General features: G+C 48.0%; 6 protein-coding genes across 6 annotated transcripts; 3 read left to right on the top strand and 3 right to left on the bottom strand.

Moving 5' to 3' along the window:
* Positions 1–1,958: 1,958 nt before the first annotated feature.
* On the top strand, positions 1,959–3,288 carry VTN77DRAFT_3299 (uncharacterized protein; the record flags this gene model as incomplete). Its single annotated transcript, XM_069419231.1, has 4 exons — positions 1,959–2,112; positions 2,174–2,209; positions 2,268–3,108; positions 3,165–3,288. 4 exons carry the CDS (start codon positions 1,959–1,961, stop codon positions 3,286–3,288), a joined length of 1,155 nt encoding a protein of 384 aa, XP_069278568.1.
* A 213-nt stretch (positions 3,289–3,501) lies between these two features.
* On the bottom strand, positions 3,502–4,569 carry VTN77DRAFT_3298 (uncharacterized protein; the record flags this gene model as incomplete). The annotated part of the gene is made up of 1 exon (XM_069419230.1): positions 3,502–4,569. One exon carries the CDS (start codon positions 4,567–4,569, stop codon positions 3,502–3,504), a length of 1,068 nt encoding a protein of 355 aa, XP_069278567.1.
* Positions 4,570–4,953: 384 nt separating this feature from the next.
* On the top strand, positions 4,954–7,086 carry VTN77DRAFT_3297 (uncharacterized protein; the record flags this gene model as incomplete). Its single annotated transcript, XM_069419229.1, has 5 exons — positions 4,954–5,018; positions 5,109–5,269; positions 5,371–6,516; positions 6,570–6,818; positions 6,881–7,086. 5 exons carry the CDS (start codon positions 4,954–4,956, stop codon positions 7,084–7,086), a joined length of 1,827 nt encoding a protein of 608 aa, XP_069278566.1.
* A 3,407-nt stretch (positions 7,087–10,493) lies between these two features.
* On the bottom strand, positions 10,494–11,731 carry VTN77DRAFT_3296 (uncharacterized protein; the record flags this gene model as incomplete). The annotated part of the gene is made up of 3 exons (XM_069419228.1): positions 10,494–10,819; positions 10,871–11,090; positions 11,456–11,731. The coding sequence occupies 3 exons, from the start codon at positions 11,729–11,731 to the stop codon at positions 10,494–10,496; spliced, it is 822 nt and encodes a 273-aa protein (XP_069278565.1).
* Positions 11,732–12,369: 638 nt separating this feature from the next.
* Positions 12,370–13,378, top strand: VTN77DRAFT_3295 (uncharacterized protein; the record flags this gene model as incomplete). The annotated part of the gene is made up of 3 exons (XM_069419227.1): positions 12,370–12,495; positions 12,583–12,707; positions 12,868–13,378. The coding sequence occupies 3 exons, from the start codon at positions 12,370–12,372 to the stop codon at positions 13,376–13,378; spliced, it is 762 nt and encodes a 253-aa protein (XP_069278564.1).
* Positions 13,379–13,625: 247 nt separating this feature from the next.
* Positions 13,626–14,618, bottom strand: VTN77DRAFT_3294 (uncharacterized protein; the record flags this gene model as incomplete). The annotated part of the gene is made up of 2 exons (XM_069419226.1): positions 13,626–14,028; positions 14,095–14,618. The coding sequence occupies 2 exons, from the start codon at positions 14,616–14,618 to the stop codon at positions 13,626–13,628; spliced, it is 927 nt and encodes a 308-aa protein (XP_069278563.1).
* Positions 14,619–16,734: the final 2,116 nt, after the last annotated feature.

The following is a 16,734-nucleotide window of genomic DNA, read 5'->3' as shown; positions in this document are numbered from 1 at the left end:
GGGCTTTCTAGGCTTCTAGCAAGCTTGGCTGGGCGACAGCGGGGAGCAGGGATCTCATGTGATAGTGATACTCCTCCGTTTCCCTTCAGCCTGCCCAAGTTGCAAACCATGTGCTTGCATTGTCACTCTTTGATATGGTCCATATATATATTCTTGCCTTGAAATTCTGAAACGCAAGTGGGTATAATGGGACCTGTGGAATCGATGTTGATCACGGCCTTGTTGATATTATTAGTGCATTTCGCCCATGCCCAGTCTTCTGCTTTGATCTGCGAAGATAGCATAGACGGCCAGCCTCCCTTTCAATCAGACACTCTCCCTTGCTTACTTGAATGCGGCGAGGCCGTCACTGTACCAACCGGTAGTCTTCTGCCTGGCTCTGTCAACCTAACAGAGATTCCATACTGCCAACTCAACTGTGTACGAAAGGATCCCACGCCGGCTCAGTCAGCTGCAGCTCCTGGCTGCAGTAGCCGTTGTCAGTGGCAGTACAAGGGGACACCTGAAAACTTCGCATGGTGCGTGTACTGGTGCGTTGATGGCTTGGGCGATTTGGTGGCATCAACAACTTGCATTCCATCTCTTGAATATTATCCTGCTGCTACCTCGGTGATCGATGGAAAGTTCACTGTCACCATCGAATGTACGTGTCCGGCAGTTACATGTCCTCTATGTGCTTATGCTTGTATAGAATTCACGCAGCCTCCACAATGGTTGAGCTGGTATCAGACGCAAACAGTTATCCCGAGGACTGGAGATTCCGTGCCAATTTCAACAGCCACATCTAGGTCGACGCATTCGCAAGCTCAACAAGCTCAACAACTCCATCTTCCCTTATTACTGAGCAAGCACAGGCATCGGAGACCACACAGTACTCAGTGGGTCTGGCATATACGGGCTCTGCAGTCCTTGCTGGCCAACAGCAACAGACTGCCAGTTTAAACGGCAAATGCAGCAGGAGCACATCACGACGGGCACACTGGGTTTGCAGGCCTAATGTGTGTATTCTTTGCCATCTGGTAGAACATCGTCAAAGTTGTTTCTTTCCACGGTTGGTGAGAGTGTGCTTGAAGGTTTATGAAGGTCTGAGATCTTTGCGAGCAAGTGTACAGTTGAGCAGCCTAATCTCAATGCCCCCTGGCACTCTTGGTTATTTTAGAAGAACTGGAAGGCTAGAATGGCTGACACAGGCATCATTTTCTTCCTATTTAAAGCCTTGTCTGTCGCCTGTGGATAGCATTCGAGTCAGCCATTATTATGGAGACTCAAGTCAGGCTGACAATGCACTGCGTGCACAGTTTACAGCAAGCTGTCGTAGTCGGTCTTAAGTGGACAATATGTACTGTACTGTAGTATACAAGCGCTATCCATGATCAGATTATGCACATCATAGTGATGGTGGATCGCGGGTTGGCTACTCCGTACTCCGTACACTTCTTTAGTATGATAAGCACAAGCACAAGGGACTGGATCCACATATTATGACCTATTACCTGATTTTGGTTCCTGGCCAGTTTTACCTATGTATTTGGTACTCCGCATTTACCCATCAATCTTGTGGCTGACTCCCGGGTATAAAGCAGTCAGAAGAATCTCCATTTAACCAAGATTACGCTCTACATCGATTTGCCCGTCTTAAAAGGTATGTAGTTTCCTGACTGAATATATCAATGATTGATTTATTATGTAGCTATTATTATTATCAAGGCTGACTGATACGTGTCTTTGGCTTTACTCAAGCGTCCGTGGACCTCGGCAACATACCTGGTGGATGCGGGACACGTGCCATATCGGCATGTCATTCGCTTCCCGCTGTCGCTGCAGCATCCTAAACCTGGACTGGCTCCAGCACCTGGAGTCCTTGACTCCTGACTCCTGAGTTCTTTTTATCCTTCAAATCTGGCCAGAATCGTCACTTAACTTTTGATTTATATTCTGCATCGCAATGCCCTTTTAAAATGGAGCCGCACCGACACGCTCGCAAGCAGATAAATGCAGCGTTGCTGCACCCCTCGAAGTGGTTGACATATTACGAGGATCTGGTCACGAAGAATGTCAATACCGTCAGCCAGATAGAATCTGCTCTGCGATCCTTGACATATATTATCCCAGGTGAGGATTCTTGAATTTCCTGCTACTCTCAGCCTTGAAACTGACGTATGTTACTCTCCAGGCCGTTTCCGCGAATCCGAAATTCCTTCAGAATGCGGTAAGATCGGTCCCAGTCCAAACATCACAAAAGATTAGTGCGCTGATATGCAATGAAGTTCATTCTGGTGTGCAAATACTTTCGCTGTATCATGACTCTCTTGTCTCGCGGGCCATCTCTCGACTTCCACCAACTGTACCTCGTCCGAACCCAACTCCCCATGCCCGGTATACGAAGTACTGGACGTCCCGTTCTCCTCTCTACCACAAGGTAGCACTCATTCTGCAGATGATTCAGTATACTGAGCTGCTCTGGGAGATGATTGCACGACGGCGGGGAGAGAAAGTCCGCTGGAGGGTCATTGTTATTATCGAAATCGTCAAGGCCCTTTGCCGCCTGATGCTACTTCGATTGACCAACTCAAGACCTCTTGTCAGTCCTCCACTTCCTGAGCGTGAGGAAGACCCACGAGCAGCGGAAGCGGACCAGGAGACTGGTGATTGGAACGGAATGGAGACGCCACCAAGCGAAAAGCCTTCTGACTTAAGCTGGACAATGCCTCGGACGGGCCTTTCACTCCCGAGTCTTCCTGACGCAAGCGACGTTTCCAATTATCTCATCTCCAAAGTCCTGACGGCAGACGATGTCAAACCTCCGAAGGCGTTGTTACATCGTGTTACCGGGCAGGGCCAATTTGCGGAAATACTGTATATACTCCGTCCGGTTATATACGCTCTTGCGATGCAAAAGTGGTCCGGAAATAAGCGAAGCTGGAGCCCTTGGCTGATTGGCCTTGCCCTGGAGTACGGGAGCCGGCAGCTCGCAAAGAAGGACTTCAAGGAACGAGTCGCTGGAGGGCTGCGCGGGCTCACCGGTCTGGAAAGAGAGGAGCTTCGAAAGCGAGGCTGGGGATTGGGATGGTGGCTATTGAGGGGTGCTTTCTACGAAAATATCACCAAGTATGTCGTTCCCACGCCGTAGCTTTTTGAACTTTCTTGAAACTGACATATAATAGATTGTGGATCAAGGGCGCCGCAGAGAAGATGAAGGGTAAACCTCTATTAGATATCGTGGGCGGGTTACTTGAAGATTACGAGTATCTCTGGGACAACTACTATTTCCCTACCGCCACTCTTTGATGGAAGAAGCTGTCTTCCTGTTTCTTGGAAAGCGCAGCGTGATCTCGCTGCCAGGATACGAGCGGACTGACTGCTAATAATGTATAACTACGGAGTTGTCGGGATATATTTTATCGGTTGAACAGGTGCTTGGAAAGGGTAAATCGGAATTGGAGTTATGGGTATCGCTTGTTATTATACATCTCACAAGACTAATGGATACTTCCTAATTTCTTAAAAAGCCGTTCCCACCTTGTTTCCATACCAATTGCACAATTCATCATTCTTTCCAGTCTTGCTGGAACCATGGCTCAAAAGGAAATCTGTGAGTCGCGTTGTGTCGTCGTCGTCTGCAGGCCAGTCGACTTTTGTGCCTTCCTTTCCCTCCAACATCTCTTTTGCGGTGCCCCAGCTAAATCGGCACTCATTACCCCAGCCAAATATGGGATTCATATCTCTCCGCAGCCAGCCAACGCACTTTGAGTCAGACGGGTATCCGCTGCCCCAACCATCTGCAGATTCCTGCGGATATGTTTGCTTTTCTTGCGAGGCCTCCTGTCGATCTCGTAGAACTGCCTCGTAGCATACATCTAGCGCGGCATCTCTAGTCACCTTGGCGACAACACTGGCTGCGCTGACACATGGGTATAGCGCGTCAGCCTTCTTCGCGACAGTGATCTTTAGGGACGGAAAGATGCGCTCCAGCTTCTGCTGATAGGATGCGGGATTTCCGATCGTGTCTATATAGACTTCCCTCACGTCAACATTTCGCTCTTCTACGATGCCCCGGATGATCTCGATTGTGGCGTCCATCGCTTGCGCGTTCAGGTTGTAAGCCCCTACGCCAGGGCGCATCATGCCGGACGAAATATCACGGGCAGAAAGAACCTTGACTGCCCACCCACAGGAATTATGAAGCGGATGGTCGGGTGTGCATAGCAGACGCATCAGATTCGACCGCACACCCGGTGTGAGCACTTTGCTGTCGTTGAAACTATGATCTCGAGTAAGGAGCGAATGCTCCAAGTCTTTGGGGAGGTAAAAGGCACTGTAGACCATCGGGCCCAGAACGGGCCCGCGGCCGGCTTCGTCGACGCCCAAAACACATGGCGTCAAATTAGCGGCTTCATCAGACAGGGAGGTTGATGTGCTGGCTAACTTCAGCGTATTCGGACAAGGCGAATAGTGGGTATATGAGTCTCCGGAGAGCAGGCGAAGCGGATCTATAGAAGGCGGTACGAAGACGCTGCCTGGAGTCTGATCGGTAGTATCAGGCGACTCCTGTAGAATATCTTCTTCCATGATGTTTTTCTTGTACGTGAAAGAAAAATTATGAATTTAAAGTCAATTGGATTTAAACACGCAGCGTAAACAAGGCAATCAGCTGATGATGGATAACAGCGACATTCGACGCGTCGGCACTTTTCGGGTCTAGCGCAGCTCTCGCGGGCGTGGGCGCGTCTCCGCCGCATCTACCGGATGTATACTGGCCGACCACCTGCAGTTTAGAAACTCCCCTCACACAGTCCTCCAGGTGGCATATGCAGCCTCCATCTCCAACCAGATTTCACGACTGTTGCTAGAATTGTCGAAATTGTCTGCACTGCGCGTCTTCTGTCCAAGTAGGATTGTAGATTGCGCTCGTTGTCCTTTGGTCGCCACAGCTCTAGATTTTCGATTTCGGCCATGGCTCCTCGAGGGCCTGCGAAAGCTCGCGAGTATGACTATTCCAATGTGGGCAAGGCAGGGAGGTGAGTATACAATTTTTTATGCGATATCGAATTGGGATGGAGATTTTCCTTATTTTGCATTGCGCGGACGCTGACTGGACGCGGGTTCAGGCGTACCGGCATCACGCTGAAAGAGGGCAAACGCGATGAGCATGGGATGGAAGAGATAGATGGGATGTTTTCATCGCCAGAGAAATCTCCTGTCAGGCCTAATGGCATCAACAATGGCAACGAGACGATAATGGGCTCCGAGGGCATGTCCATGGATGAAGGTACGTCTTGCGCTGGTCGATTTCTATCGATATTTTACATATTTGTGTTGTGTCATGTTCTATCAGAATCGCACTGTGCTCATACAACGCATGAATTCTAGGGAACGCTCCTGGACCTGCCGATTTCCTTGGACGCTCCAACGGTCATCGGGGATCATATTTCCCTCCTCCTGTCGCACGATCACCTATGAAGACCGGCCTAACTGGTTCACCGCGAAGAACGCCAGGTGTGCGATCTTCGCCAGTCCAGCAGAGCGATCAAACTTCCCCCAGTCCGTCCTCTGTGCGTCAGCGGAACGGCAGACCTGATCGCCGTCCTCTTAATGACCGTCGACCGAACACAGCTCCCTTCACAAATGGGGTGCGAGACAAGGGCAAGGGAAAGGAGTCGGGAATTGAACCCGAAGCTACCGCGGATTTCTCTGACAACGAGAATAATTTTATGAACGGAGACGAAAGTCTAGGCGATCACGGTGGACCACATGACGATGTTACTGAGAATTTTACTGCCGGTGAAAGCAGAAATCAATATGGCGATGATACTACCCACGACATTGAGGCTCAAGATGCTTCAGAAGCGTCGCCGTCAGTTGTAGCATCTGATACACGAAAGTCTCAAAAGAATTCTGCTGGCTCGAAGAAAGCTGCTGATGATGCGCAAAAGAACGCGCAAAAGCGGAAGCGTCCAGGACGACCTCCGAAAGCGCAAGCTAATGCGGACGAGGAGCCAGTGGACCAACGACCTTCGAAAAAAGCGAAGTCCTCAAATGACGATGTCGGGAATTCGACGACGTCGCTGGGTCCGGAATTGGACAAAATCGTTGAGAACTATACCAAACGTACGGGTCCTCTCAAAGGTCGCAGCTTATACATTCTCAAACGCGAAACGCCGTCGGATGAAAAAGTAACACATACCCGGTCTGGACGGGTATCAGTGAGGCCACTGGCATATTGGCGCAATGAGCGATGCATCTATGGTGACGGCGAGGCTGAAGTTGGACAGCGATTTCCTCTATCCACAATCAAAGAAATCATCCGAACAGAAGAGTTGCCTCCTGAGAAGAGGAGGGTCGGGAGACGCAAATCGTCGACTAAAAAGAAATCAAGAAAAAGCAAAGATGACGCATCGGATGATGAGGAGGAAGACAACCGCGATCCATGGGAAACCGAAGGCGGGGTCCTGCATGGGTACATCAGGAAATGGGATCCGGAAACCCAGACCGCTACAGACGAGGAGGAAGTGCTTGGTACGTTCCGTCGAAGCATACTCTATCCTTGCGTCACTGACATGAAGTTGTAGACATTGCCTATGCCCCAGCAGGCATTGAGACTCGAGATGTTAAGGACTCGACTTTCCGCTTTGCAAAGCTGCTCAGTTCTCCGTTCATTGGGTCGGGGATTGTCGAAATCCCCCCTGGCGGTGTCAAAAAGCCGAAGAATTCAAAGAGGATGCACATGGTCTTTTATGTTTGTCACGGCAGAGTGCAGGTCGATATATCAGGGGTCCAATTCAGCGCTGGGAAAGGATGTGTCTTCCAAGTTCCGAGAGGTAAGTTGTCTTCGATCTGCCGAACTGTCCAGATCTTGTGAGCGATACTAACACAAATTCAGGAAATTACTATAGTTTTGCGAATACCTACCGTAGTGATGCACGTTTGTTCTTCACCCAGGGGTGCGTTCCAACTGAGGGAGAAAATAATTCTGCGGGTACGGCATCCAAACCAGCCGTTTCTGAACAGGAATTCTCTACCGAAGGGCCTCGGGCGAAAGGGAAGGGCCGAGGCAAAGCAAAGGCTGCTTCTGAGAACAAGGGATAAATGATTGCTCCTGAGTTTCTCACCTATTGAATGACTTTGACTATAATCGTGTCGTTTTTGTTACCCCTTGAATTTGTTTAATATTACTGCGCATATTTTATCGGCTTGATGATGTTTCGGAGTTTTCAATGATTCCAGATGGGTTGGTGGAATCTTGGCGCCTCAAAGGTTCTGCGATGCTTGTTCAGTTGGATGATACTCTCTAGAGAAGGCTTTGGCACGCCGCACCATTAGGGAAGACTTGTCTCGCCTTTTCATGTCTTAAACAGACAGAACGGGTATCTTGTGTTTACGTTACTGTTGTTTGCTATTGACAGCGTTGGATATATTTTTCATGTGGGATAGTTAGTCGGTGTTTATCTGTTAGTAACCTCTTACTGTCTTACATGTCTAGTTGCGATCCTTTTGTCTTCTCCCATCTTGAAATTGGTTTGGTTTGGTTTGCAGTGTATACCTTCTGGTTTAGGTCCGTTTTCAGAGTATTGTCGAACAGATAAGTTATTGCAAAATCAATCAGTATGAAATTCCTACATTGATTGCATTTCCAGTAAGTTTGGAAAGGTATTGCGTCCATCGTCTGATGGTATTGAATTAAGGAAAGATTTAAAGCTCGCGAATTCAAAGCTGAGACAGACAACGAACAAAAATAGTCCACGCCATAATTAATATAATATTCCTGATAAGCCTTACATGCAGGTCTGGCTTCGCTCGACTGGTTTGAAGAGAAGAGAAAATACCTTACCTGTTCAGGGACTTTTAGCCCCCATCCCTACCTACCTTATTCATTTCTTGCCATACCTCTTTAGTACTTCTTTGCCATAATTCTAAGTCTCACCATATATATCCCTTGCCAATATATTATAACATAGTCACCTTTTCTCCCAAGTTAGAAAAAATAACAAAATAAAAAAAAGTCTAAGTCACAATGTGAGTGCAATGCAATGCAACGCAATGCAACCTTTGATTGATTTTGAACAAATGAAGCCACAAAAAGACACATTGCTGAGCAGCCCTGTGAGTGGAGCATACACAGTTCTCGTGTCCCTGTGGGTGGGGACTGCACTCCATCCAATGAAAATCAGGACCTGACTGATTCTGACTTAGCCTTGGCCTTTATTCAAGAGGGCAGATCGGCGCCCAAAATTTGTTCCTTTGTCCCTCGTAGAGTGAGCTCTGTACGGAGCATCTATTTGTGGTTTGTTGCCAATAATAAATAATTTTGCCTCGCCCAGACATGATGTTGTTGGGACTCCATTAGGTAGGTATTTTATTCTAATAATATCATTTTATTTAATCTGTACTTTACTTGGGCATTATTCATTAGTCAGCTTGTTGACTGGGCCTACGGGGTCACTAACACGTGTCCCTGATCCGAGCTTCTTTTTTTTATTTCTGTAGTTTTTGCTCCACGGATCCATGGAAGGAACATATCGAATTATCGTGCTGATTATTTATAAATAGTAGCCATAGCTTAGCAATGAATAAAGTATGTACTCTGCACATACATAGTTTGTTGTGTCTTGCGATAATATTAGATAACGCTACATGTATGGAGTACTCTGTATGTAGTACTCTGTACTCTGTACAGTTACAACGAGAGTCAACCTGTTTCATGCACGTGTTTAGTTTATCAGTTACTATAATGGGTTTTTTGTCTTTCTTGTCTTGTCTTTGCTGTCTGAGACAGTAGTATTCAGTCATCAGTCAGGAAGTCAATCAGTCAGTCCACTAACAGTCCAAGTGAGACAAATGTAGTATCAGAATCAATGTCAATCAGTGTCAGCACAAAGAGGCACAAAACTGAGTGATCAATTTTTGAAATAACGATCTGCCCAATTACATCACCATAGGCTCCTCCGTAAGGTTCACAAGGTTCATGGTTCACACTTCTAATCTTAGCAGCAGAGATCCAAAGGAACCAAGAACCATCTGGACAGCGGTGATTGGTGAGGATTCAGAACTATTTGCCGCTAAGGGAGAGCTTGGCGACGCCGGCTGTTCCTGAGTACACCGTTAGGTAGCTTACGGAGATAATAGGAAGTGTTCCTGTAGGCTGTGCTGCTGTGCATTGCGGAGTTGTACCTGACAGTGCCACATTGCCAGTGGATACTGCACGCCCTGTTGCTAACTTCCTACAGTAATTAGGTACCTACGCGAGATAGGGATCTCTGGACTAGGGCGTTAGTTTCACGTAGTTGAAACGCCCAGTTAAACGAGCATTGATTGAATTGAATTGAATTGAATATAAGTACTTAACAAAGTAAGGTCGACTATCCCCTGAATCTGATCATTGCGAGTATCAATCAATAACTATCACTATCATATCACTATCATCTCGCAATCACGAGCCTTAAAACAAAACACTTTGCTCGTATACTCTCATTCTTGAGTTAAGGCTCGTTCTCGAGAAGAGCTCTTGCTAAACAACCACTTTACTCATTCTACATACAAACCATCTTTCTTACGCCTGACTCGATCAACAACACAATCGCCAAACAACATGCGTTTCAACCTCCTCCTCGCCGGTCTTTCCTCCATCCCGGCTCTTACCTCTGCCTCTCCTATCACCAACACCCGCCGCGTCGCCGCCGCAGACCCCAACGTCTGGCAAGTAACGGGCTTCCAAACAGGCTGCTCGCCAGGGGGCTGCGTGTACAACTTCGCCATCTCCGGCCGCGCGGGACAGTACACCCCGGCCTTCAACACCACCTGCAAGGGCACCGATGTCGCGGGCAACTACCAGCCCTGTGCCGATGGGACGGTCAGAACGAACCTGATTCCCCGGGAGACGCTGTGGGAGGTTGAAGTCAGGCACCGCTGGTCGACGGATAACTACGGCGGGTTCGCAGAGGCGTATGGCAATGCGAATGTCACGGCTCAAACGAGGAACTTTACTATCTATGTCACGAAGGTGGATGGTGCGTCTTGAAGGATCGAATCAATTGATTGATTGAGAGGAGGGGAAGGAAAAGGATGATACAAATTGCATGCTTTTTCTTCAGCATTCATCTTGCGAGGTGTTGAAGAGCATTTATTCCCCTATGATTGGAAGTTCGCTTTTTTCTCGTTTTCTGAGGATCTGCGCAGGAATGAGTGGATGTGGAATGGACGAGGATAATCTTTACGCTTAATCATAATCATGACCGATACCATGATTTGTACTTAGCATAGAACATGTTACTACAGCATCGTTGCTACAAGACACATGGTTAGCTCATCTTAATTAGAAATGTACATGAGTTAGAAAATGTATGTACATGACAACTTAGCCAGTTCTTTTGCTTATTCACGTCGTCTCAAGCTGGACTTTGGCCTGTCAATCAATAACTCGACCTGGTTGTCACGTCTACAAGTTTTTCACACTGACATCTGGTTTAAGCTTACCTGTTCACTATATTTCCTCCCCACTATATCTCCTCCATAGCGTCGTCTAATTCATCATCCAGCTCCAGTGGGGGAAAGTCACCCACTTCCACCTTGTCCGGCTTCACAAAGACTCCTCTTTTGTCGGCGCACTCGAAGTAACGCTTACCGCCAATGCTACCGTCATTCTTGCCCGTCGGCTCATCAAGCTCGATGCCAACCCAGATTGGGAGTGGACCTTCTTTATCAACCTTTCCCTTCATTCCTGCGAAAGGAATCTCAGGAACCGGTCCAACGTAGCGGATGGTTCCGCGGCGCACGTGTGGCGGTGATGATGGTAGAATAATAGCACGTGCGGACACAGTTATGCCTGAAAATGCATTAGAATCTGATCTTTGACTCAAGTAGCTACAGCTTCTACCTCTCTTTTGAACCTCCGCCTGATCCTTAGCTGCCTGTTCTTGCATCAACTGTTCCGGCGATTGAGCATTGGGGTCGAAACGACCGAGTTTCTGGGCCTTTTTCCAGGCGAGAACGGAATTCGGCAGGGCCTCATAGGTTGATGTCGGAAGCTCATATTTCTCCACGGAGGAGAGGTCTGAGAAGTTTGGCCTTGCAGACGGCGGGCGTGTATCATGAACCTGATGAGGTCAGCGAGTTTCAACTGGGGTATCGTTTCATCCAGCACGGTAATTGATCATGGAGCAGACTTGTTATTTGCCGCATTAAGCCAATTCATTCAATGGGCAAAACAAGTAAGATATAAATCAGAAATAGTCATGAAACGGGGGGAAAGGAAAAGGAAAGAGAAAGAAAAAGAAAAAGAAAAAAAAAGAACAAGGGAGAGAGAGAGAGAGAAAGAAAGAGAAACAAGCGAAGCCCATATCTGAGTGCAATTATTTACCGACAAGACGAGCTAGCAACATGGTGAAGCTACAATAACTACTACCAAACTCGGAAGAAGACAGGAAGAAAACAAGGTAGTATAGCGACAGGACAAACATACCTCAATTTCACAACCCCTCGTCAAGCCCCATTCTCCAATAAGCCTCTCATCACCTTCCACCCATTGATCTTCTCTCCCCGGGGCTTTGAGTAACAATTTCTGGCTCCCCGGGGGAATACCAGTCATTGTCTCCAATTTGCCTTTCAATTGGGACACGGTCCATGACGGCGTGACGCGACGCTCGGTCGCGAGAGAAGGACCGTTGTCGGCTGTAGCGCCTGATGAGGGCGTGGAAATGATGACGGAGACGTCCGTTGGCGTTGGTTGGAAGGACATGGTTGATTAAGGAACTCTTCCGATGGAAGATTAGATATGTATGTATGGAATATTGCGAGAATTGTGCGGAGTCGGGGGTATATTTCGAAGAGAATAGAGTAAACGAGTCAAAGTGGAAAGAGGAAAGAGAATAGTAGAGAAGAGAAGAAAACGGCAAAAAGAGAGAGAGAGAAATGAATTAAAACAGCTGATATAGACAAGGACAACAACTTAAACAACCAAACTTTCTTAACAAAAGATGCAAAGCTCCTCAGGAGGAAGACTCGACGAGACGGTGTACTTACATTAGCATATAACGTTCTGATCTGATCACAAACAAGGATCCAGCGATCTCGTTTCTGCAAAGATCCCTGATATGTATGAAATGAATGAAATGTCTTCTTTTCGAGCACAATGGCTCACGCAGCTACAGTAGACTTCGTCTTTTTGATATCAAAGTTGTTGCCCAATAGGCGAAATATGCGGGGCGTGGGCAGACGCTTGCTTAGTCATCTGGCTGTGCCCCTCGTGGCAGCAAAAATAGCAAATCAGAGAGCAATCCAGTCCAGTCCGTCATCAACATTGCCGTCTGCAAAAATTCACCATCAACAAATAGACGAATAAGTCCGATAATCTCGACCTGTGATCAAATTGCTGACATGGCGTCAGCTGATCAGACAACACATGACCTGAAGGAGGAGCTCACAGAGGAGGCATATGAGGAAAAGCACGTGCATGAGGTGTACGAGCAGATCGCGGAGCACTTTTCTTCGACGCGGTACAAGGTATATAAATATCTGTCCCTATTTTTGATGAATATATTCTCTGAATACTATGAGATGGATCCCCGCTGAGACTGGAGACTGCCACAGCCCTGGCCGATCGTGGAGCGTTTCCTCAAGGATCTGGAACCAGGCTCCGTCGGTCTAGACGTTGGGTGCGGAAATGGCAAATACCTGGCTGTAAACCCTAACATCTTCATCGTTGCGTCTGATAGGTAAGTACATACAAGTACCCATCCCGGCTGTATATATGTACATGTACAGTACATACTTCTGTCGGAGTACATGTCACTTGGTGTACATGTGCCATGTCCACACCATGGCTATATTCCATATACAGTAGTAACGACATGTCCACTTTCTGATTTCTTCCAGGTCAGAAGCTCTAGCACGCATTGCTGTAAAGCATCAGCCGCATTCGACCATCGTGGCTGATATACTCAATCTGCCCCATCCCCACTCGCTGTTCGACTTTGCCATCTCCATTGCGGTGGTGCATCATCTCTCGACTCCTTCCAGGAGAGTTCGGGCCATAAACGAGATCCTCCAGACGTTGAGACCGCCCACCGAAACGGATCAAGGCGGCAAGGCCTTGATCTATGTGTGGGCTCTCGAGCAAAAGAACAGTCGCAGAGGCTGGGACAAAGGCGACCAGCAGGACGTGATGGTCCCGTGGGTCATGCGAAGCAATTCTTCTACTGCTGGGAAAGGAACTGAAGAAACAAAAACATTTCATCGCTATTACCATCTCTATGAAGAACATGAACTCGAAAGAGACATCCGCAATGCAGGCGGCTTGATCCTGGACTCCGGGTATGAAAAAGACAATTGGTGGGCTGTTGCAGTCCGAGCGCCGAACAAAGACAACAAAGTAGCGGAGGGTTGACTTCGAAGTCGAAACCTTCACCGCTGGTCATTCATTACAATCATAATGTTGTGCAATCAATCAGGTATCATATCGTGAGAGCGTGACCATGACTCAACCTGCCAATCCCACCAGGCGATTCTCGCAAAACTTTTCTCACACAATCATGACTGTCTACCTCCCACCGCGCTATGCAAGAAAAAGAAAGAAAGAAAAAAGAAGATCAGAAAATCCAGCTATTAACAGGGCTGGAGGACTGGCCTCTTCCCTACGGCCTCGTCCGAGCCAATGAACCGGGGTCTGCGCCAGGCAGATCACCAGGCCGGCTGATGTTCAGCGGCGGAGGAGGCCTTGTCATCCGATAAGGGTCGATGATGGAATGTGTAAGGGGCGATGAGTATGCTGGCACCCCAGCAGCGAGTTCTTCGACAGACGGCAGTTGAGGCGGTGCCGGCCGCTGCGATACTGACGGTCTCCTGAGCCGTGGCATGACGGTATTACTTCGACGAACCTTCGGAGCCGGCTCCGTAGTTCCACTGGAGAGAGAGAACGGCACGACACCCGCTCTGCGCGCCATTTCTTGCTCTCCCAGCTGCCAGTGCATGGCTTCTGCGGCGCGCCATGGGATCGCCATTTCCTCGGCGACTTTGGCCCACATTTCTGCCTTGAACCTGTATTCAGGAGTTAGTGACAAGTTTGCGCGAGATTTTTTTTTCAGTGAGATTTCCATGAATTACCTTTCATACAGCCGAGCCAACTTGTTCTTTCGATCTTCGTCCCATTCGCTCCGGCGCTCGAGATAATTCTGGTAGTGAAGACGGCAACTGATTGCGCTTCGCCCCGGCAGACGTTTACTGATATCTTCCCACTTCATGCCCCTGCCGCGCAGTTCGATGATCAACGCGTCCTCCTCAGGGGACCATTTGGACTGCTTTTTGGCTGGTGGTTCGTTGGCATGCGCGGGCTGCAGGCGTTTCGTCCCGGCCGATGCCGGAAGCGTGGGCGTAGCAAGAGATGTGGTCGTCATTGAGGTCGTCATGGAAGTCGTCATGGAGGTTGTCATGGGGGTCGTCATGGGCACCGGAGCCGAGACCGTGGTTGCAGGCATGGCCGTGGTCATCACCGGTGCCCTGGAAGAAGAGGAAGATGCACGATCTGTGGATCTGGATGGCGCTTCTTCCTCATCGTCTCGCTTGAGGAGCAGTGAGATATCCACTTTGGAGGAGGATATTGTGTTTTGGGGTGGGTGTATGAGGATCATATGCGCGTCTCAGACGGGTTCTGTTATGCTTTCCTCTGCAATAGACCAGGACTGATGAGCCTGGCGCAAAAGTTTCTCTGAAACTGGAGAGAGAAACTGGATGCTGACGAGAGGGAATTGCAGACGGTTTAATGGTGGCTGTGGTTGATAAGCCTGCGGCGGGTGGCTCAGACGGCCGGTTTGCTTTAGACTTTAGACTCCGTGAAGCAAGCTGACTGACTACCAAGTCTTGGTATTTCAAGGATGCAAATAGGCGGGTATTTCAATCAAGTCATGTCAAGTCCAAGTCCAAGGCTGTCAGGTAGCGTCGTAGGGCAGGGATGATGTTTGCGACCAGCTAGGGCTGAGTGAAGCCGCCAGCTGGCTGTCACGACACGTGCCCCGAGATCCGTTGTCTCGTATCGTCTGGTCTGGTTTGGTTTGTGTAAATTTAAATAATGGTTGACCAGAATTCAGATCGATTAGACTTCCCGAGTAAGGGATCAATCGTTGGATAGAAAGATCGGTTGATTCGTTGGGCACACACGGGTGTTTGGCGGGTAGCTATAGGTAGGTAGGGGAAGGGAGACAGCTGACAGACAGGAAAAGCAGGTATACAGTATAGATCTGATCTGATCTGTCTTGGACGGAAGGGGCGGAGGGGAAGAGTGTGTGCGTAGGAGAAGAGAGACGAAATAAGATTAGGATTTCAGTTGGAAAAAGAAACGAAAAGAAAAAGAACACAAAGCTTGTGCGATGATAATAATAAATAAATGAATTATAACTGGTACCAAGACACTAATAAATACCTAATACCCAATGCCTAATGAATACCCACTCGAGTTTGTATGGAGTTCCAGATCTTTGCTTTGCTTTGCTTTTCTCTGACACAAGTGACAACACGGGACCAAACTAAAAGTACCTAAAAGTACCTACCCCATATATGTACCTAACGGAGGACCTAATGTATATGTATGTACAGTACATCTATCAGTCACTAACTTAGCAGCCAATACGGTACCTAGTTAGATTAGTGAGATTTACAACAGACGGAGCACTAACTTACTCTGTCAAGGTCCGACTGGATGGTGATTTTTACATTCAGCGGTCAAGACTGACAGAAAGAACCCACAAGCCTTGCCTTTCTTTCCTTTCCCCCCCCCCCCCCTTCTTGCCATTGGCAATAATAATGCTTACTCGTTGATATGTGTCTGTCTGCCTTACTCTTCTTCCTTCCTTCAAGAGATACGACATGGTATACCTAGGTAATAAGAAGACTGGGACTGGGACTGAGACTGTGGGGTACAGTACATACATACAGTACTCCGTACATACATATAGTTTTGGTCGTAGTTACTGCAAAGACAAGGGACAACAAGGGGGGAGATCAACCAATGACAATGGATAAAAAGGTTCTGGTTCTTGCGCCTACGACGGTAATCCTTTCTGCTTCGTACCTTGACGTCTCATACGTCAGGAATCATAATATTAAGATTACGGGTTTCGAGATCCGGTTGCACCATTCTATTTCTATTATTTAGTATCATTGGTACAGTACAGTAAGTACGGAGTACTCCGTACAGCACTCCATAATACCTTTGAATCAACGGTCAGGCGGAGGTATAATTACAGGACATGGAGTAATGTCGAATCAATCAATACCGTACTCCGTACTCCATAGAAGAACGGGAGAATTATCATTTAGGTAGGTAGTTTCGTTTTAAGGGAGGGTTGACGGCGAGTCAAGGACCAGGGATGGATGATAATAACAACAATATTAAAGGTATTAACTTCAAGCTACCAAAGCCACTAACTGCTACGGAGTAAACTACCGTCGACGGGCTGACGGAACACCTCCATTCTGGAAGGAACATGTTCACCAGATCATTATTGACAAGCCACCCCTACCCTACGGACTACGGAAACTACGCTGCCGGTCCGCGGTCCCTACAGGTGGAGCACTGATCTTCTGGCGTGGTTTCGAAAGATGAAGTACGTAGTCCCGGCTTCATGACGAACCACTTCGTCCAGAACAGAGCCCTAACCTAAGACGGACTGACGGAGTACGGAGAATGGATCGGGAAATTCGAGGAGAGCTCGTTTACTGAATAACTACCATGTCATCAGGACTGTTGGC

This window comes from Rasamsonia byssochlamydoides (assembly GCF_041956645.1).
Source record: "Rasamsonia byssochlamydoides strain NRRL 3658 unplaced genomic scaffold VTN77scaffold_23, whole genome shotgun sequence".
NCBI classification, from domain to species: Eukaryota; Fungi; Ascomycota; class Eurotiomycetes; order Eurotiales; family Trichocomaceae; genus Rasamsonia; species Rasamsonia byssochlamydoides.
The sequence above is the reverse complement of the archived record's forward strand: the minus strand, read 5'-3'. Positions and strand labels throughout refer to the sequence as shown.